The sequence below is a fragment of the Leucopleurus acutus genome, assembly GCF_964270905.1.
Source record: "Leucopleurus acutus genome assembly, chromosome: 15".
Classification (NCBI taxonomy): domain Eukaryota; kingdom Metazoa; phylum Chordata; class Mammalia; order Artiodactyla; family Delphinidae; genus Leucopleurus; species Leucopleurus acutus.
In genome coordinates, this window is record NC_139157.1 from 63,645,166 (window position 1) to 63,667,091 (window position 21,926).

Below are 21,926 nucleotides of genomic sequence, written 5' to 3' on the forward strand. Positions count from 1 at the left end.
AGCTATACTAGATTAAGAAAACATAACTTTGAAGTGTGTTAATGCAAATCAACAAGCAAGTTAATTATTACTGAAATCAAAGTTCCCCTGAATTAACTCTCCTGAGATTTTATCTAAATAAATTATGCTTGTGTTTAGTTTTGGGCGCTAGACTTTGGACTGATGCCAACTACAGGTGCAAGTTTGCTGTATCATTTGGTTTTTATTATTTTGTTTTAAAATACAGTATTATACAATTGGGTTATTGATATACACTAAACAGAATTTTACCATAAAGGGCATGTTTTTCCCTTCTTTTTTCATATAATTAGAGACTTATGGTTTATAATTAGTTCCCAGGAAACATGACAACAGATATAAAAAGAATATGTTAGAAATTTCTTATTGGAATCTAGGTTTCTACTGAGTCTGGTGATAGCAAATTTGGAAACCAAAGTTCACATTTTATTCTTTGCTAAATATGACTAAAATTTAAAGAAGGTCTGTTTGTTCTCATGTTTCTATTTTCACTTTGTTCTGCATTCCCAGCCTGTGGCCGTGGGTTCTACAAATCCTCCTCTCAAGATCTTCAATGCTCTCGTTGTCCAACCCACAGTTTTTCTGACAAAGAAGGCTCCTCAAGGTGTGACTGTGATGATGGGTATTACAGGGCTCCATCTGACCCACCGTATGTGGCATGCACAAGTAAGTTCATGATTGTAAAATAAGGACTTTCAAATCCCTTCCATTTGTTTGTAGTATTGTGACATCATTGAGATAGGCCTGAAATTTATGAGTACATTCCACAAGCCCATGAGGCTAAACAATAATATAAAAGAGATACATCTTACATCATCATCAGTGTAATTTTCATGTCTGCCAGATCAAAATGCATTTTAATCATATTTTACACATGTATTCAATAGGAGTAATAAATAAAATGTAAAAGTTATTTGAGTCTTGCATGGCTGTGAAATGTTATTAAAAAGTAATGGTTTCTGAATTATAATTTTCCATCACTAAATAGGGCAAATCTTATATCTTGGTGCTTCAGTTAATGAATGTTTGAGAGACTCAAATCCAAAACCAATTCCAGACATTACTATAAATCATTCTTGAGCAGATTAAGAATGAATGGATGTATTCTCTGTTATACGGTTAAAGGCAAAGTATTTTTAAACAACCGCACAACTGTTTTTTTAAGTGCATTAACTGTTCTTTTTTAATAGCTTGGAAGAAAAATAGCTAAAGACCGTGGCAAAATGACAAAGACAGTTGTTATCCTGTTTTCATTTTGACATATTAAATAGAAAATAAATAAGGCCTCTTGCCAAGTGAATTCAAGAAGGCTTTTATTCAGTTTCTCTAGGAAAGGTAATGAAATGTTTATGTGCAAGAGAGCATTTCAAGTAGTTTTCTGTATGGTGATTGAGCCACTAGCTTAATGCCCCACGTGGATCCTTTAGTTCATTTTTGTTTGTTTTTTTGTCTATTTTTGTTTATTTGCTTATTTTTGGTTTCCAAAGGGCCTCCATCTGCCCCACAGAACCTCATTTTCAATATCAACCAAACCACAGTGAGCTTGGAATGGAGTCCACCTGCAGACAATGGGGGAAGAAACGATGTGACCTACAGAATACTGTGTAAGCGGTGCAGCTGGGAGCAGGGCGAATGCGTTCCCTGTGGGAGTAGCATTGGCTACATGCCCCAGCAGACTGGATTAGAGGATAACTACGTCACTGTCATGGACCTGCTGGCCCACGCTAATTATACTTTTGAAGTTGAAGCTGTAAATGGAGTTTCTGACTTAAGTCGATCCCAGAGGCTCTTTGCGGCTGTCAGTGTCACCACAGGTCAAGCAGGTATGTTTTTGTGTTTGTCTTGACTGAGTGAAAAATGTGACTACATAAGTGAGGTCTCTCGCTTGAATATCTCGTTAACTTGGCTCTACAGAACTTGATTATTCCAGCTTGTTGATTATTCACACCTTTAGCTTTTCTTTGCTATTTCTTCTGTTGCCTGTTAAACCATTACTAGACTCATTAACATCTCCTCCAGAGATCTGGCAGGAGAAAGAAAAGGGGATAAATTGTAAACCAATTAAGACTGCTCTAAGAGGACCAACTCTATTAAGATCTAGGGGAGGAGAGGGAAAATATTGGACAAAATAAGATGTAGGATATTTCTTGCATTTTTTATTTACCTTTTTGTGTGCTACGTGCTTATGATTAAAATCTACAGGATAATTAGGAATGAAGGAGTTGGCTTCAGTGTCTCACATGGCGTTAACCAGTTTTTTACCACATAAAATGTTATATTTGTAATAGATGGCAAGTCTGCCTTAAAATTTGCATGAGGGAATTTTACATTCCTCACTAGATTTTTGATCATATGGATGTCTATAGTATTGGAATAAGTACTTGAGAGATCTCATGAGGCTTTCAAAATAAATGAATTAAGAAATATAATAATCATGATGATTATGAACTGGTAGCTTAGCCTAAAAGCAGTTTTCGCTTATTTTCTTATTGGCATTTAAGATGCCCTGCTGGGTCATTCTTTGCTGTGGTAAGTAGGTTTTGGAAAATATAAATTGGGAAGGAAGCTTCAAAAATTGGAGACTTTCTAAACCTTTAGAGAAATATTATTATTGGGGGAAGTTCCAGAAATGGAGGGCTTTTTCAAGCTTTTGAAAGTTCTTGCTGCTGAAGGGTGATGCTCTGTAGTCAGAGTAGCCAAGTGCTATGTCATCGTCATTAATAAAATTGGACCTGCACTGGAGTACTGAGTTGTGTAAGCATCGTAATAAGCTTATAACAAGGTCTTCTTGATCTTTGGCTAGCTGTCAACAGTCAATATTATCCCAAATTCCTGGACATAGACTAATCTATTCTTCATATCTATGCCAATTTTAATAAAATGTTACCTATTTAAATTATATCTGCACAATGAAGCCTATGCATATAGTCTCATGCTTACCATTTTGAACAGATTAGTGGGTTCCTATTCCAAAGGTTTTATTTTGATGTTTATTTAAAAGGCTATTGCAAATCCGATTTCTTACGTAAAAGCTGAAGTCTGGAGGTAAAACCACATAGAAACTTTTAGATCTTCAAAAACTGGACAAAAGGAAGCAACTCATGACTGATATTTGGATTGATTCATTTTATTTAGCCTTACACCATTTGCTATTCTTTTATAATGCTGTTGTTAGTAGGTGTTTTTACTTGTTTCGCTTTATATTGAAATTTGTCATCGTAACGTTACAGTGAGTGGGTTTGAAACATTTTAGGTTCATGATTATGACACTAGAGCTATCTTTGGAGCCATTAATAAAAACTCTTAGGTCTGCTGAGCTAGAATAACTGCTTTATTCTTGCTGATAAGAAGTAAAAGAAGGGATATTTTTATTTATTTTTTAATACAACCTAAAGATACTGAACTGATACCGCAAATAGAGTTTGCCAGGTAGGCCACTTTGGGGATCTGTTTCCATCATCTTTAAATGTCCATTGTTTAATTGTTCAGGTTAATACTACACAACCTAAATAGGTCATAGATATTCCATAAGTTCCTGAATCAACTATCTTATAGTAGTTACGTAAAATGGCTTTGTCCCCTTGATTCTCTTCCGGTTAAGAGCAAACCAGGTTTGTTTGGTTTTGGCGGGGGGTGATTTAAATGTACAAAAATTAGATTGCTATGATTACACAACTATGTAAATATACCAAAAATTATTGAATTGTGTGCTTAAAATGAGTAAATTTTATGGTGTGAAAATGATACCTCAGTAAAGCTATTAACATTTTTAAAAGAATAAATACAATAAAGTTAAAAAGCAAACTAGGTTTGTACTTTTATATTAAAATATTAATTCACAATTGCCTGGTCCCAACTACATCTCAAATACTAAAAACCCATGAATTTACACTCAGCTTTTTCTGCTTTCAAAAAGAAAAGCATTAATAAGGCAGCAAACTGTGGTAATTTTTAAAGTTTTAATTTATTTTTTAACAGAGGAAATTTAGGATATGTTAGTGACTGTTGTTCAGTTAAATTTGTACCCATTCCCCCCACCCCATCGTCAATATTTTTGCTTTTTCTAAGGGGGGAATGATTTGAAACTTTGTCCATGTTTATGACTATCCGTGGAAACCTGCCATGATCCTTAAAATTCTCATTCTGTGTTAATCAAACAGCATCACCTCCCACCTAGTTTATGCTGCAGTCACTTCAATAATGAATTTAAGGATCTCTGGTCAGTTATCAGTTATCGCTCATCAGCAATCCACTGATGCCTAGTACAAAAAGAATCTGCAGGTGTCTGGGCAAGAAGAGAGAGTAAGGATGGAAAATCATCAGGCAGTGTTTGAAAGGTAGTGTGTACTTTGTAGTTCCTTTTCTATTAAGTTTGGAGTCTGGAGCTCAGGACCCCCCCATACCAGTGTTTGTGGAAATGGAAGTACATTGAAGACCCCCTTGTCCTTTCCTCAGGGTAGCAGTAGGGTTATTGGTGTTTAAGGACCTGTACCCCAACCCCTGTTGCCACTTATGAGGTATGTGCTGTTGGGTGGACCGCAAAAGTTCTACATGAGTAAGATGGAGATAAGATGGTATCTATCTTCCTGCATTATCCTGTTAAATGAGATATTGGAGAAAACTTAAAAACTTTTTATTGTCATAAAAATGTTACTGCAGTGAGTAGCGTAATGAATGCTGATTAATCCTCTTTTTATGTAACTATGAACCTGTCAAGGCAAAACACACTAAAATCTTTACCTATTGCCATGTGTCCAGGGTGGGGTGTATAATCGAGGCAATTATGTGTTATAACATTGCAGGAGGGAGAAATTAATTTTTTTTATCTAGTCACAAGTTATCTTAAGACTGAGGTTCTTATTTAAACCAATAATTAGCTTTAAGATGAGATGTTTATAGAGAAGCCTAATACGTGATATTCATATTTATATAGTTTTCGTATTTACTTATCGGGAACATATTACCTACACAAGCTGGCTGGAATGTATTCTTTTTGTCTTTGTTTTGTTAGGAATGATATTGACCTATTAAGGGTGAAGTCACACAGATCAAACTTAGGTACATTGGAGATATTAAATATATATATATATATATATATATATATATATATATATATATATATATATATATATATATACACACATACATATGATGGAAAGCACATGCATTTGATTTATGGCATTATGATCCTCATTCTTCCTTACAGTGGAAGGCTCCGGGTAATTACACAAGTGTTCTGAAGACGTAACTATTTAAATTCTACTTTTCAAAACATTAACCCAGCCAACTGTACTGAGTAATATATGTTAAGCACTGTGCAGGATGCTGAAGATAGGAAGGCAAAGAATGGTCCTATCCTTATGAGGAGCTGTTACTATAGCAGATATATATTAATTTATACAACTAATGATAGGACACTTGAATATAATGTGATGCATGCTATAGAACAAAATTAGGAACAAAATACAGAACCCCAAAGAAGGAATGATTCATTCCATCTGTGGAAAAAAGCGGAGTCCTCACAGAAAAGATGCCAATCAATCTAGAACTTTAGAATGGATATGGTTTTGCCAGAAGGAGGACAAGTAAGTCATACTCTAGGCCCTCAGGCGGACCTGTCCCATGAAAACATAATCATTGCCACTGCATTCCTTCCACAGATCAAGTGCATTAACACACCAAAATGGGCTGCAGAAAAGTTAGTAAAAACGGGTCACCCTAAAATTACTGTCTCTGTCTGTAATACCTTCATTCACTGGGGGATCATTTAGACAACTAGATAATTTTTAACTTTTTTAGAAAACATAACATAAAATTATAATATGTGATCTTTCCCACAAACAGACTTAAAAGACTTAGTCATTATTCTTCAGGTCAGTAATCATGTTATGTTTTTGTCTTTACCGTCTAACACAGTTCTTTCTCTGTTCCTAATGTCGTGTAATTAATTCCAGTAAGGAAACTAGTCACACACAAGAAAAGTTAAATGATTTTACGGGAGTGAAAACACTCAGACGTGAATGGAAAAGGCATAGGATTTGATATTTGATGACATGATAGCTTCGTGTTAGACAAATTATTTCACCTCTTTAACTTGAATTTTCTCCTGAAATAGGATCATGTTACTTGACTCCTCATATTGTGGAAAAAAAAAACTGAGCTTTTAGCTTAATACCTGTTATACTTGTTAGAATAAAAACAAAGTGTTTTTGTTTTTGTAAGTGTGTTATTGTACTACAACAATGATAATAATAGAAGTAATGATAAGGGTTACAAGTGATTGAACACAATACAGTTTTGGTACTTTTTAAATGTACCAGGTACACGGAAAGTGTGTCAAGTTGAGTCACTTAATGTCTGTGGACTCATGTAGTCCTCCTAAATAACAGAGAGGTCTGGGACAGAAGACCTCTAAGAGCCCATCTTATGTCCATAATTAAATGGACAATCATAATACAGTACAAACTATACATTGCACAATGCAGGGCTGACTGCAAATTATTGATAGCTGAGTAATATGTGTACAGATACTATCATTTTTGAGGGGATCCATGACTTACAATGCTGTAGAAAGCACTGGGAAGGAATTAAGGATGTGATTTTCCAAATTGGGCTCCCTAGAAAGCAGACACTTTGATGCAGATTCCTTGCAGGAGTTGTGTTAGGGCATGTACTTGGCATCAGCACCATCTGAAGAGAAAGGAAAGGAGCAGGACTGAGCAGAAGGGAAATTGAGCAATAATGCAGTCTCATTGGGATTCTCTGCCAGCTCCATGACAAGCTCTCCACCCATAAGGGACCTTCAGATTGTCCCAAGTTGAAGAGATAGTGGCAGGCTTTTTTACCTCTTTGTCGTACAGACACTGGCTGCAGACTCCTCTAGCAGGCTCCTCTAGGAAGGTGTCATTTTTCAGACAAGGAAATTCTAAAGGGCAGCAGGGAACTGAGGTTTGCTTTTGCGCAGCTATCTCAGCAGCTAGCAAATATGTTCTTCATTCCTTCACCAAGGGTAATGGGGACCGTCCATCATAACATCCATTACATAGAGTTAAATCATGCCAAAGGATACAAGGGGCAAAGTTCAGAGTGTGTTTAGAGAAAAAGTGGTAGCAACTGGATAAATAAAGATTTGTGGGAAGAACTAATGGGAAAGTTTACTTTTAGGAAAGAAGAACTTTCTAATGGAGGGAGGAGATAGTGGGAACTGGATGTTTTTGAACAGAAAAGTTACATAACTGACCCTGGTTTACATCTTAAACTTTTGTGTATCTTCCACAGAACATTTGATGTATTCCATATAGCAGTTTGTTTTAAAAAAAATTCTCCTGCTTAGCCTTGATTCCTCTGGAAAACAGATATGTAGAAAACATCTTCTGAAAATATGAGAAAGCATCAGCAAAGTTGCCATTTTGAGGCAAAATTTCTTAATGTCTCTACAAAGCTATCATATAGAATCTCTCTCAAAAAGAACTATTTTCTTTTTCTCATCATCAATTTTGTTGTATATGGGTGAATGGTTTATACAGCACTTATATACATATTATATCATTAAAATTTGAAGTAAATTTATAAAGTTGGTAAAACAAGTATTAATACCATTTACAGGTAAAAAGTTGAAGCTTAAACTTACCAGTGTCACATGGTAAATTATAAAGTGGCGACCCAAATTATTGTAAGCAAGTATACCCCTTACCTCAGAATTATTATGCTCTATAATCTTCTCATGGACTGCTATCTTAAAGAATTTAGCTCTACAGTCCTTTACATGGGAATTTGCAGATTGATTTAATGGTCTGGTCATAAATTACTCTTCAATGAAAAGGGGACCTCCTAAGAAGTTTTGTTTCCCGAGGATATTAATAACACATATAATCTCTGAGAGGGAGCATTGGTAACTATAGTATTTGCCTCCTGGCTATGATTTTATTACCCTTCTTTAAGAAACTTCAGAAACATCCCTTCATATCTTAATGGACTAATTTCCCTTATGTTTTCAAATCATATTTGAAATCATATTTCAAATCTTATTTCTCTGTCAAAATTAAGATTGGCTTTCAGTATTCCCTTTACTTAGATTTATGATGTTTACATAATGTTCCAAATGAAATATAATCATAGAGTTATATGATATAACATTATACATAAGCAAAATTCTACAAAAAAAGAGACAATACCAAAAGTCATTTCCTGTATTTGTCTGCAATATCTTCACTCACATTTATTAATGTGATTCAACTGTGATGATTTTTCTCATAAGTTAACTCAGATCATCTCTTTTCAATGATTTTAAATAGTAGGCCATCAAATTATGTGTCCTTTAAGAAAAACCAATTAATTCCATTTAAGTTTATATATTTTGAGATTTCTTAATTTTTTAAGGGAACATAATGTTAAGAAAATAATATTTTCTTGTTTGAGAGCATTTACTGAGTAATATTAAAAGCAGCTATTGCCATAAGGTGAAACAAGATATAAATGCAAAAAAACCCAACAATGACAAAAAATGTGTGGAAATAGTGTCAATGTTATTAAAACATGCATACATACATACACACACTTACGCAGTCTGCAGCAGAAAAATCAACTGAATGTGATTCCTTTAACAGTAAACCATTCAAAAATGCATTTCTGTTTCTAGTTATTTTATAAATCTGATGTATCTGAATGGCATAGCAGAATTCAGTCATGCTAATTTATACCAGAGGGCATGACATTTTAGAAATTTTATGCTTTGCTTTGCAAGTAGGAGCTTTAGACTATGTTACTGAAATTTAATTCTTTATAAAATATTTTTGTGACACCACTAATTTAAAAATATACATGTAGATCCATTTACAGTTTTTCTTCAGTGATCAGTAAATAAAATATATATATAAAATATTTTTTGGGATACTATTTTAATAAAATTTTCATTATAGGAAATGCAACCGTGTGATATAAGTACTGATAACAAGTATTAGTGACTACTTGTTGACTATTTAGTATGTGCTGATCACTTTACATGTAAAGACCCATATGCCTACACAGTATCTTCACATCCCAAATTCAAAATGAAAATTTGGGAGAAAATTATGTCTTTTTGTAATCTGATCTTACAGTAAGTAACTCATGCATTTCCTTATAATATTTTTCACATATTATGTGTGAAATGTTTGTCTTCTCTGTTAGAATTCACAGTGTAAAGAAACAGTGGCATCTTTGGTCTTATTCTCTAGCCTCTGTAACATATTAGGCCCAGGGTACATGCTTAGTAAACTTGTTGAATTAAATTCATAAATTCATCGCTTATTGTCATGTAAAGAGACTTTCTAAGATTATCAAGATTAATACATAAAGGATTAGTTAAATTCAAATGCATTATAATTTTATTTAAATTATGCAATGAATATATAAGATAATGATTTGAAGTATAAAAATTTTGTGATTTGTTCTTAAAGCTATAGATATACTTAAAATCTTAAACTGAGTTTTTATCCATAACTTGGTATTTAAGTAGAGATTTAGAAAAAAAGCTTAATCTTATTATGAAATATTAAGATACAAGTCACATTCAATTTTGAAAACTTTTATAATTCTTCATATTTTGAAAACCTGCAGAAGGTCAAATTAATTTTTTTCTTTTTGGACTACTATTTTAAGCACATGACACCAGCTTTTTATAGCTTATTTTAATAGCTTTTTCCTTTGTGTAGTTTTGTAACTGCTTAAGACTATAGCACATCACTGTTCTATGATTTTTCTTGATTAAAATATATGTAAGGAAATGCCTGTAAGCACCTGTGTTCTCACCCCACACCTTCATCTTCATCCCTCCTTCTTGTTCTCCAATCTCAGTATCTTTGTAAGTTGTCATATCCACCCTTTTCTGATTTTATAAATATTTGTAGTGAACTATCTATGCTTATGTTGTCAGGGTGACAAGTTGATCTGCATACTATTGAATGGAAAGACTCTGTTAACGTTTGAAAGAAATCTAGTATGTTTTAAGAGTTTCTTGTGTTTTCATTTCAATATATCTTAATCTTTTCTCAAACTCTTTGATCTCAAAATTGCTGTTTTGTGGGTAATGATATTTAAGTGGGAAGAAAGAGTTGATTTGTGCAATAACTCAGTTATAATACTGCTGTGGACTGAACTGTCTTTCCCCAAATTTTTATGTTGAAGCTTTAACCTCAGTGTGACTATATTTGAAGATAGGGACTAAAATGAGGTAGTTAAGGTTAAATGAGGTCATAAGTTTGGGGCCCTGATCCTACAGGATTAGTGTCCTTACAGTAAAAGACACCAGAGAACTGGCTCTCTCTCCATGCACATGCAGTGAGGAGAGGTCAGTGAGTACATAGCCAGAAGGTGGCTATCTACAAGCCACAAAGAGAGGCCTCATTAGAACCTGAACCCTACTGGACCTTGATCTGGGACTTTCAGCTTCCAGAACTGTGAGAAAACTAATTTGTTTTTTTTTAAATACCAAACCTATGGTATCTTATTATAGAAGCCTGAGTAGAATAATACAAATACTCATCCCTGAGATAGTTTAGTTCCATCCTATTATTTTGAAGGAAAGTATTTATTTTCCATATGCATGAAGACAGCTAAGGCATGAACACGTTTTTGTGAATAGGTCAAGGAGTGGGAGTTGTAGGCATTTTATGCATTTCTGTGATTTTGCTCCATCAAAAAGTACTAAATTTATTTAGTGCAATGCATTAGTAAGTTCCAGAAAGACCAATAGTAATATTTTGCTTTTGACATTAAAAACATTCTGTTTTTTGGGCTTCCCTGGTGGCGCAGTGATTGGGAGTCCGCCTGCCGATGCAGGGGACGCGGGTTCGTGCCCCGGTGCGGGAGGATTCCACGTGCCGCGGAGCGGCTGGGCCCGTGAGCCATGGCCGCTGGGCCTGCGCGTCCGGAGCCTGTGCTCCGCAACGGGAGAGGCCGCGGCAGTGGGAGGCCCGCGTACCGCAAAAATATAAAAAAATAAAAAAAAAAAAAACATTCTATTTTTTAAACCAGAGCCAATTTGTTATCTCATAAATTGTAGAAGGTGCTACACTGATGGTAGCAGAACATTCAATACAAAATAAGTTATGAGTTTTGTCCCTGAATATTTCAAGCTTGAGCAAGTTTGTCGTATTCTTGGCAATTTTAAACTAGCAATTTCTACATGATTAAGAAGTCACTGCAGTTTCAGGATTTTCTAGTGAAAAAAATTTTATAACTCTATGTTTTGGATATTTAAATTTGTAACTTGTTAAATTTAAGCTTCCTCTAAAGAGACTCTTCAAAAAATATGACTACCCATTAGGATCATTATCCTGGAATAGTCCATAATGATGGAATTATGTAAAGTAATTCTTATTATATATGCCTTGTCCTTAATAGGAGATCCTTCATTTTGCTACTGTCAGTTTGTAGAGATTATAGATAATTGAAAATATAGCCACTAGAATATTATTTATAAAGAAATAGCTACTTTACTTTTAAAGTCAAGAAGTTTGTTCAAGTGAGATATAGAAAATCTGTTTTAACTGAAATGTGACTAACCAGACCACTTGCTCTTTACTTTTAGGGAGCAAAAGATACAAAAAACAAGTTAACAGTATGGACTGATGTAAAATACGCAAAATTTTTTCAGGTTACAGTCCTGGGTCAATATATATTGAATCCATTCTCTTTTTCTGGAGGTATTACATAATCATAAATAATAAAACAGCAAAATATATGTAGTATAGTAAGATTACTCTGCTAAGAATACAAACTAACACGTTTGTGAAAGATTTTCAATATGAATTGAATCAAGAAGTGATTTTTGGTTGATCCTTAGTTGACCAAAACTGGTTACCTGCTTTACTTGGTGGTGTTCCACAATACAAGAAGGTTTTGATCTGTGAGTTGTTTGCTTAGTTCTTATAGAGAAAACTGTCATAACCATTGTCCCAAAGGAATAGCATTATGAAGACAGGCACAGTTTCAGAAAAACTTCATTTAAGAGCAAGAAATCAATAAGCTGCATTTCAGAGAATGAAAAGTCAGTGGATGGTAATTTCATACATTATTCATGTATAGACGAGTATATATAATGTGAATTGGTAGTGGTGATGATGATGATGATATTGATGATAAACATTCAGTGAAACTGATATAATGTTGTATGTCAATTATACCTCAATTAAAAAAAAAACGGATTTGAAGTACATAAATAGGTTCCACCCAGTCCCATCTCCTACACTGTGCTACACCCAACTATACACATCATTTTAAGCCATGGATGAGCTGACGGGCATAGCTTTGAGACAGGTAGGAGATAGTTTTTAAATTGACAAGCATTTAGCTCTGTTTTCAGTACCAGTGTTAAGAGAGAGTAAATGTTGATTATTTTATTCCTTGCTTCGCTGGTGATGAATTGAAGCAAATTTGATTCAGACAAGCAACCTGGTGGAATGATGCAGAACCATCCACAAAAACATCTGTACTAATCAGCCAATGCAGTAAATTAGAGCTACGAGGAAAAGACATTGATCCAAGAGAATCATTAACAGTTTTAACCAACCGGTCTAAGTTATAGGGTAAAGGAGAGAACACTATCAAGATCTTGCTTTTCACCTCTGTCAATTACTACTGCAAAAACCTGATTGCTACTTGTTTCAGTTCAAACTGTTTTATGACTCTGGTTCCCTTTATGCTATTGTAAGCAGGAAACAAGGATTAAGAAGTAAAAACCCCGGAAAAATTATCCAAATTTCCTGCACTCCATTTACAAAGGAGTCAGTCACAAAGGGAGAGATAATTGCTGCAACTTAACAAAATAATCAGGGAGAAGGCAGAATGGATGATATATGTTCTGTGACAAAGCACGGGGCAGAGATGTGCATGCAGTCCTGTGGTCGCTTGCCTTATTTTAAGACACAAGGACTAGAGAATATCCGTGAAAAACAATTAGCGTAACTTTAACGCACACAGTTCTTAATTATCCACAGCATGTTGACATCAGATAATTATTGTCCCAAATTTTAATAATATTTGATCATAACCTCAGCATATAGAAAAATGAAGAACACTGAGCATAGCATTCATGATGGCAGTCATGTATTATAGGATAACAAATGCGAGGATACTGGTTAAGCCATATGCCTATTGTATAGTTTATTCAAACGTTGCTAATACTCTTAAACACAACACCCTTAGCTCCGGTTACATTAGGCTGTTACATGTGATCTGATGTATCTACAGACATGTATATGGACAATGATAACTATATGTATGTTTTAACTTCATACATTTTATGAGCATATATACATTCCTAAATGAATGGATTTTAGGATGTTGGTGAGACTTAAAAGTTATAGGTTTGGGAATCATAATCATAGATGGCGAGTTAATAAATAGCCTTTTGGGGGAAAGAGGAGGTGGAGCTAGAATTTAAAAGTTTGAGAGAGAACTGGCAGAATATCCAAAGCACATGACAAAAATCAAAAAGGAGTACCCAGACCATTTGGATAGGAGGGCTGTCACAGTAACCAAAGAAGGAAAATTTCCTGAGTCAGTTGAACATAGAATCAAATGTCACAGGAGGTCAATAGAATAGAGACAGAAGAAAGTCCATTGGATTTAACAGTTTCAAACCATGAGACAATTTTGATAGACAACTTGGGGTAGAGAATGTCATGATCATATTTGTCATGGTTCAAAACAAAGCCTCACAATATGACATATGGGGCATAAGTGCTCGGTGTTGGCTGAATTGAAATGTAATTACTTTTTATGCTGATTTCATACAACATTTATCAGACTGGTAAAGACTCTAAGATAGGGGTTTCCCTGGTGGCGCAGTGGTTGAGAGTCCGCCTGCCGATGCAGGGGACACGGGTTCGTGCCCCGGTCCGGGAAGATCCCACATACCGTGGAGCGGCTGGGCCTGTGAGCCATGGCCGCTGAGCCTGTGTGTCCGGAGCCTGTGCTCCGCAGAGGGAGAGGCTACAACAGTGAGAGGCCCATGTACCGCAAAAAAAAAAAAAAAAATGACTCTAAGATAGATGATGAGTCTGAATTTTGTTTGAAAAAATGACTGCCTTTGTTCTTTTCTAATACATTATTGTAACCTTGTTTTCTCCTTGTTTTGACATCTCATCCTGTTTTCACACATCCCTGACATCACTAAGAACCCAGATTTGGCCTCACATAAATTTCATTGTTGAGAACTCGATAATCTCAGAAATAGAGGTCATAAGAGAAAAGATGTTAATTCTGTTAAGATAAACTATGCATTTATCATTCTTAATATAAAATGTTGCTTAATTATTATACTAATATATATTTTCTTCATATAAAATAAAGTATATATAGGTATAGATATAGTTACATTTTATGTTATGCTTTTTGTTTTCTTAGTTCTTTTTCTCCGTAGTTTCTTTGCTTTCCTCAGACATTTTAAATTATGCTCCATATCATGTGTTCATCTATAAAAATGTAGAACTACCTAAAAGTTTGGAAACTTTATTCTTGCTATTTTTCTGTATGATAATACTAAGCCTTCACCTTTTATTTTGAGTCACATTTCCTTTATCTTTAAAAATTGCATAAACAACAAACAGAAAGCCGTGATGCTATTTCACCAAACCTTGGGAATTATTATGATTTGTAAGTCACTTCTCATGCACCTGCTGCATTAAATACTGGTGTTATGTTTGAAAAGATACTAACTGACCTCCTTTAGACTGCTGTCTGACTACTTTGATGTTTCATTATTTTCTTCAATCCAGGGATGAAATGGATGAATGGATCTTAATTATAGTGTCCTGGTGACTCTTTTTTCAGACCATTTTTCTGGACAAGCATCAGCTAATCTGACAAATCATGAACAGTTTACTTTATAGTTTGGCTGGGATTAAGTTACTAACTGGAACCTGCAGGGAACATAAAGAACAGTGTCTCCTGATAAAATGCATTGGATGTTTACCATGCCTGTCTTCAATTTTAATCAGTAACCTTTAGGAATGGAGAGCTATAAACAGATAATTCTCTGACAGATGTATTTTTATATGTTCACCTATAGCACTTCAAACAAAAACAGGCCCTGTGTATCAAATTTACATATCTAAAATCTTATTGTGTCTTTGCCTATGAAAGCTACATAATTATTTGTGGGTTTTTAATAGTAAATCAATATTTACATTATTATTTAAAGATTTTCATACACCAAAAATCTTTCAACTTTTATGCTGTTTTTTATTTTTTCTGAGACAGTGATTGGTTGTTTTTGTGAATTTCATATGCAGTCTACTAGATGACATGGTTTTCTTGTTCAGCATTAAGTTTGTTTTTGTAGACAAGAAAACTATTATCCGTTTTCTTTATACAGGTCAGTAAAAGCAAGATGTGTTCATTAATTAAACAAATGAGTAACATGTAAAACCATATTTTCCAATAACTATCATTTAACTGGACATTTTGCTTCATCTGTCTTCTGTTAGGTGTGTAATAAACATACCTGAAAGAACTCAACATAGAAATTAGATGTAATATCCCTCTAGGTAACTGAAATTACCCTGATGTTGTTATAAAACAGTTTTTAAATTGTTCTTAGATTGTAAATAAATGTATTGACAGTAAAGAATTAACAACACATCCAGGAAGACTTTATATAATGATGATGTAAAATACGTCTTATGCCATTCAGTTTATCTAATTTATAACTCTGTTTGATTACCCCAGCAAGTCTTTCATCTATAGAATTGCACCCTGAGGGCTAGTCAGTTTATTAATTCATCACTTGTTCTTTTATGGTTGCATCCCTATTACAGTATGAACATAGGATGATATTCTCTTCTGAAAGCTGCCAGCCAACTGGTTCCAGTCTAGCTGACCTTTTGTTTGTAGCTATGATCCTAATAGTTTTTCTGTTGGCTTCTGTTTCTAATAGGTTGCATTACAATCTACCTTTTTGTCTTATGGTATCATGATGAGGATAGGCCAGCAAGAGTGAATTCCACACCTGCATTACAGAGTTTTATAAAGAGGAAAGACCTGCTTCAAGTTAACCTGTAGTCTTTTTTGAAATGCCTTTTGATTTATCTGTCACCTGATCCATCAGCAATGAATAATTTTCATGGAAGGTGCACTTTAATTACATTCCCATTTGACTTGCATTATCAAGCCCTATCTAGGTAATTAATCTCACCAAGTATCCAATTTCGGCCTTTATTGCTGGCAGGCAGGCCTCTTGAATTATGTGTGCTTGAATGGGTCTTGGGTCATTTTAACCAGGCAGACCCTGAAAGAGATCTGGGGCCTTCCAAATCCTGGAACCGTGACTCAGAAAGTTTTTTTTTTTTTCTTAGATATTGTGATTAAATTATATTTGACATCAAAAGTACACTTCCATCTTTAATGAGGCCTATAGATTACTGTAATCATGAAAGCCTTCACTTTTAGGTACAGCCAATCTGTACGTAATTTTGTATGTGGGGAGCTGTGCTCAGTTGTTAACTGTAGCTAACATCTGTATCAACCTGCTGATATAAATTTGCCACAGTTCACCACCTACACTTAAGCGTGTTCCTTTAGTTCAGGATTTAAGATTTATATGAATTTAGGTGAATATTTGAGAGTTAAAAGATAGTTAGATCAAAATTAGAATCACAATTATCCTGCTTTATATCTAGTCATATACTTTTCAAAAGTTTTCTTTGTTCTGAATTAACAAATAACTCACCTTTTATGTTTTCCCTATCTTTTGATGATTTTCATTAAGGAATTACTGATACCAATTAATGCCAAAGTTCAATGATCTTACCAAGTTAGCTTACACCCATACGTACCATAATTCTGAAATATATAACTTGCCTTTCTGTTATAGTGTTGTTTTAAATCTAGTGCAGAAATTTCAGTGTGCTTTGTGATTTTCTAATTTGGAAATTATGCTTATAAGGAATATAGTTTTTACTTCTCTACTGTGAAGACATTTCAAAAAACACTGGGAGCTTCTTGAAAATCAAATTAAAATATAGTGTAAATAGATCAGTTGCCTGTGAAAGTGCTCTTAATATCTGTCAATTTTTTAAGCCTTAGATTGCCTGATTAGTAGAAGAGAAGGCTGTCCAATCTTTTGTAGACTAAATAGGCTATAATGTTTACACAGTAAGATATTTTGGAAAATATGGACTGGTGATACTGAAAAAAAAGGATGAGTACTTCTCCACCTTCTACTATCACCCTTGCATGGTTAATCGTGTACATCTCCGCCGCTTACTCTGACGCCTCTCACAAATTCATGCCGTGTATCTCCACAAGGCCATAGGTTATGATTGAATTTATTAGTATTCCGCCATCAAACCAAATGCTACACAGAAAAAAGTCTAACTAGTTTTTTAAAAATCTCTTAATATGTAACTTTAATTTTTGACCCTTTGTTTTTTAGACAAATAGTTCAACACATTTTAATGGGATACATATTATGGATTCCAAAAGCATTTAACACAAGTTTGTAAGAATCACATAGTATTTTTTTATCCAAGTATTAGTTTCCCTTGTCATTTAGAAATGAGTCTTCTATTCTTTTCACAGTGGTTTAATTGCAAGAATATATAGAAATGTTTTACCATTCCTAATATTTCTAGAATGGCGATGCAATAATTCAATTTAATCTATTTTGACTAGATATGTTCATAATTATTGCTTACAAGCTACAAGATAGCTTAACTCAGAATTTAATTTGGCCAGGGATATTTGCTACTGAATGGTTCACTATTGTGAATTCCTCAGTAAAGTGTGTGTGCACACACATCTGTATATATACACACATGCACATCCAGATATATACATACCATGTTGTATGAATATGTATGAATTCATATTAGACATTTTGAAAGGAATTATTTCCTTTATGAATACACTATTAACATATATGCCCCTGATCATTAGATATATAGTATCTCTTAGTTATACTTCCTCTTAAATGTTAATAGCCAAACAAGGAGCTTATGACTTTTCAACATCTGTCCCTACATTTAGCTTCTTTTTGACATTTCTGATTCATGACGGTTTGTATTTTTCAGTAATTGTTATTGTTCCCTGTAACATCATTTTGAATTGGAATATAACAAGTATAATTAATGTTCACAGATAAAGGAATTGAGACTTAAATGAGAAAGACTGCTTATATAGCATCATATAGTAGATCAGTAGAATCTAGTTTAGAATTTAGGAATGGTTTGTTAACTAGAAACATTCTATCAGAGTTATTTTGCTTTTCTTCCATATATTCTTTGATGTTGATCTTTTTCAGTGTATTGACTTGCCAAAAATATTTATTGCTTAGGCTGTTTACAGAGCCCATAAATATATCAAAATAAAATCAGTTTCTACATAATAGTGCATGGAGAGATAGATAGACTTAAAAGACACATTAGATAAGTTTGACTTAGAATGCTGGATTTGGAATCAGTGTTTGAATCCATGCTATACAAGTTGTTTTTTGACCTTGGGCAATTAATGCAATCTCTATATCTTACTAGTTAAGTAGGTATGACAGAAAGCAATACATGAAAAAGTTTTATAAAATCAAAACACTTTGCAGTTGTCATTTGGTGGTATTGATATACTAGAATGGAAATTTGAACAGCTGTGCTATAAATTTGACTGTAGCAAAAGCACTGTCTTGGAAAAATTAGCAAAATAATACTGATTATAGCAAAAATTAATATTGACCTCATTCTCCCAATATGTAGTCTTCTCAATAACCAGGCCTATGAAAGTAAAGGCATTTCTAAAAACCTATTTCTGGGTAAAACCATCATAATTCAGAGAATTCCAGGAATTAATAACAGGTGTATTAGATATAATCGATTTCATAAAATGAACTTTGAATTCTTAAGACCCTATCCCACAATAAATTAAAAACCTATTTTTAGTGCCAGTTTTCATATTATTTTACTTTTAGAAAATGATGCTCAGTATCAATGTTAAAATTTAATATTTTTTAGGATTTAATTTAACATAAAGTTTAATTTTCTAGATATATGGAGATATTATAGCTATATACAATTTTCTTTACTACTCCATCAGAATATAGGGATCTTCCACTTTTAGGCTCAATCTATATTGTATTTTGAGGGTACGATAATATAAATCTAGAAGAAAATGATTCTATAGAAACAAATTGGAAGTATTCTAAAGATCAATAATCTTTAGTTCTGCTTTTAAAAGATATCCTAGTATCCATCTCATTAAATAATAAGAGAATTAAAATGACCTATTTTTGTTTTGATTATTATTTAATATCCAGATATAGCTGAAAGCTTTGAAGAAATCTTAAATACCTGGGAACATCTATATTTGTAAGTTAAGCCCATTTATGGCAAACTGGGAGTAGGAGAAATATGGTTTATTGAAATAACGGTTTAGAGAGAAAGTTGAATTTCAGTGGTTCAGATATGGTATAGGATCACAAGCAGAGTATTCCATTTTGTAACTCCGTACAAGCTTACTTAGTACCTGGAAACTGTTCTCTTGTTTGGTATATTTGATTGGTTCCTACCTTTCCAGTGGTTTTTTCTTCTGTTGGCTAAAACATGAGCCACCGAATACACATTCTTGCACACACACCCTGCTTAGATTACTTCAAATGATTGGGGGAAAAAATGCAGGAATTAGGAAGCCAAAAGATGTAAAAAAAGAAAGAGGGAGGAGAGCATGACTTTGCACATGCATTCTAGTTTTGGATGGAATAATATATGACAGCTGTTCCAGACTGACCTTTACCTCAGAAAGTCCTCATCTGCCTTTTACATTTCTACCCCCAGGGGCTGTTGATGGGGACTTTTGGCAACATGACAATATTCTTGGGCCTCCTGTCCTGGAGTTTTATACTGTTTGACATGTCATCTCTTTCTCTTTTCTTTTCTTTTCTTTTCTTTCCTTCCTCCCTCCCTCCTCCCCCCCTCACCTTTTCTCTCTCCTTTCTGCCTTTCCTACCTTCCTGTTTGATTTGGTGGCGAGCAGCAACTAGGTACAGAAAATAAACATGCTACAATATGAAACCACTATTCCAGTGTCACAAGAGTCGTATAAATGGTAAACAAAGCACAGGTTGTTCCCTGAGAATTCATTTCTTTGCCTCCAGTACGCTGCTGCTTTTCCATCCTGTGATATTTACTTCTCTTTCTTAGGTACATCTGACCTGAGAGCTGCAGGTATGAGATCAGTGGTGAGAATAACAACAGATTTGTCTCTGATACTGTCCTGTTTGATATGGAAAATTTTTGGAATATTTTCTTTTCCTGCTAGCTTTCTATGAGAGAAATTTCTCAATTATTGACTGAATGCATTTATACAAATCTGCATGAGTGGTTTTTAAAACTAGGTGTTTGAGACCTTTTGAAAACAGGATTTTCTTTCCTTTGGGTGCTTCAAAATTCTCTTCAATAAAAAGCAGCACTAAGTCTGGACTGATTTTATATTTGTAAAAGTAGCTTTTTCTAAGGGTAGACTTGGTCAGAGAACTACCCACAGAAAAGTAGGTCTCATTTCTAATCTGTATTCCAAAGAATAAAAATAGAGTCTTTTATTACAGTCTTATTCAACCAGTGTGTAAATACATTCACTTACTACAAGATCTTGTGATTCTGACCTTTTAGAAATGGTGTGTGGTCACTGGAAGCTTGCTTTTGATCACAGGTAGTCTTTGACATTATTGAGCAATCTTATCCTTGAGGATCTTTCTCTAGTGTTCTGGGTCAGTCTCCCATGGGAGAAAAGTGAGGTTTTTGTAGAGTTGAAAACAAAGCAGAAGTACACTCTTCTATTGTTTAAGGTACTTTTCTGTGAAGATTCTCACTGTAGTTAATGTGCCTTCAGCCAAATACAGCAAAACCACACCATCAGTCACTTTTAATTACTCCTTTAAACTTCACTCATGCCTTTTTCTTAACCACTTCTAGCCCCCATCCCTAAGGATGCCGAACAAAAGGAACAAGTTAGCTGATATAAGCGTCTTTGTTTTTTTTTCTTCCTTTTCTATAGTGTTTAATAAAGGAGATCCAATTTATATCACTCTAAACACCATCCCAATTTACGGTAAAATTGTTAAATTGGAAGAAGGATGCCATGCAAACAAAGCAAGAGAGAGTACTCTTGGCTGCTTGAGGGGTAGCTGCTGTTGGAGCTGGTCATGGGGAAAACTGCTTCTCCTGTTCTTAGAAGGTGTAAAAGGCGTTGTACACCTGTACATTTGACTCCCCATTAGGCTTTCAAAGTGGTGGGCTCACTATATCAAAACAGTTTGTAATAAACAGCATGTGAGTAGAATCTGAAACTTTATGTATGTTTTGCACTTGCGCGGTTTACTGATGCTAAAGTCATTGAAGAGAGTACAAGGAATATTCCTCTGAGCCATCTTAAGACAAGAGCAATGTTGTAAATGAAGTTACACAATGGTTATACGTTATTTTTCTCTCTTGTGTTAAAAAGCCTTATAGTAGTTGAAAGGCTTGAAAGTTTTGGTACTCAGTACTCTACATAAACTTTTTAAGTTTTTTCCCTTTTATGATACTATTTTAAGTGTGCTTTTAAAAATGTATAAATTACAAGTAGACCTTATCCAATTTATATTGTGTAACAAGGATAATACCTGTGCCTCTTTTCTAGAGATAAAGCTGCATCATACATCTCTCATATCCTGTATGAATGTTTGGATCTCTATCCTACCAACTCTGTAGACTATCAAGAGATGAATAAGGGAGTTCTTTATTAAATAGCTAAATAACTTCTTTCCCTCTGTTTAAGTTTTCACCAAATACAAAGGAAAATGATATAATTTACAGTGATTCGTATTTCAGTAAGAAATTACTGTTATAAGAATTCAGAAACTATAACTAAGTTCCAGGTCTCCATTTTACTTCTTATAGATAACA

General features: G+C 34.2%; 1 protein-coding gene across 6 annotated transcripts in view; it reads left to right on the top strand.

Moving 5' to 3' along the window:
• The window catches only part of EPHA7 (EPH receptor A7), a gene marked incomplete at its 3' end in the record, with an annotated part of 163,884 nt that overhangs the window by 58,037 nt on the left and 83,921 nt on the right, over positions 1–21,926 (top strand). For all 6 annotated transcript variants that reach the window (XM_082855902.1, XM_082855903.1, XM_082855904.1 and 3 more), the window contains exons 4-5: positions 529–684; positions 1,506–1,841. In XM_082855902.1, the coding sequence (XP_082712028.1) occupies positions 529–684; positions 1,506–1,841 (492 nt within the window). The remainder of the gene's footprint in view (positions 1–528; positions 685–1,505; positions 1,842–21,926) is intronic.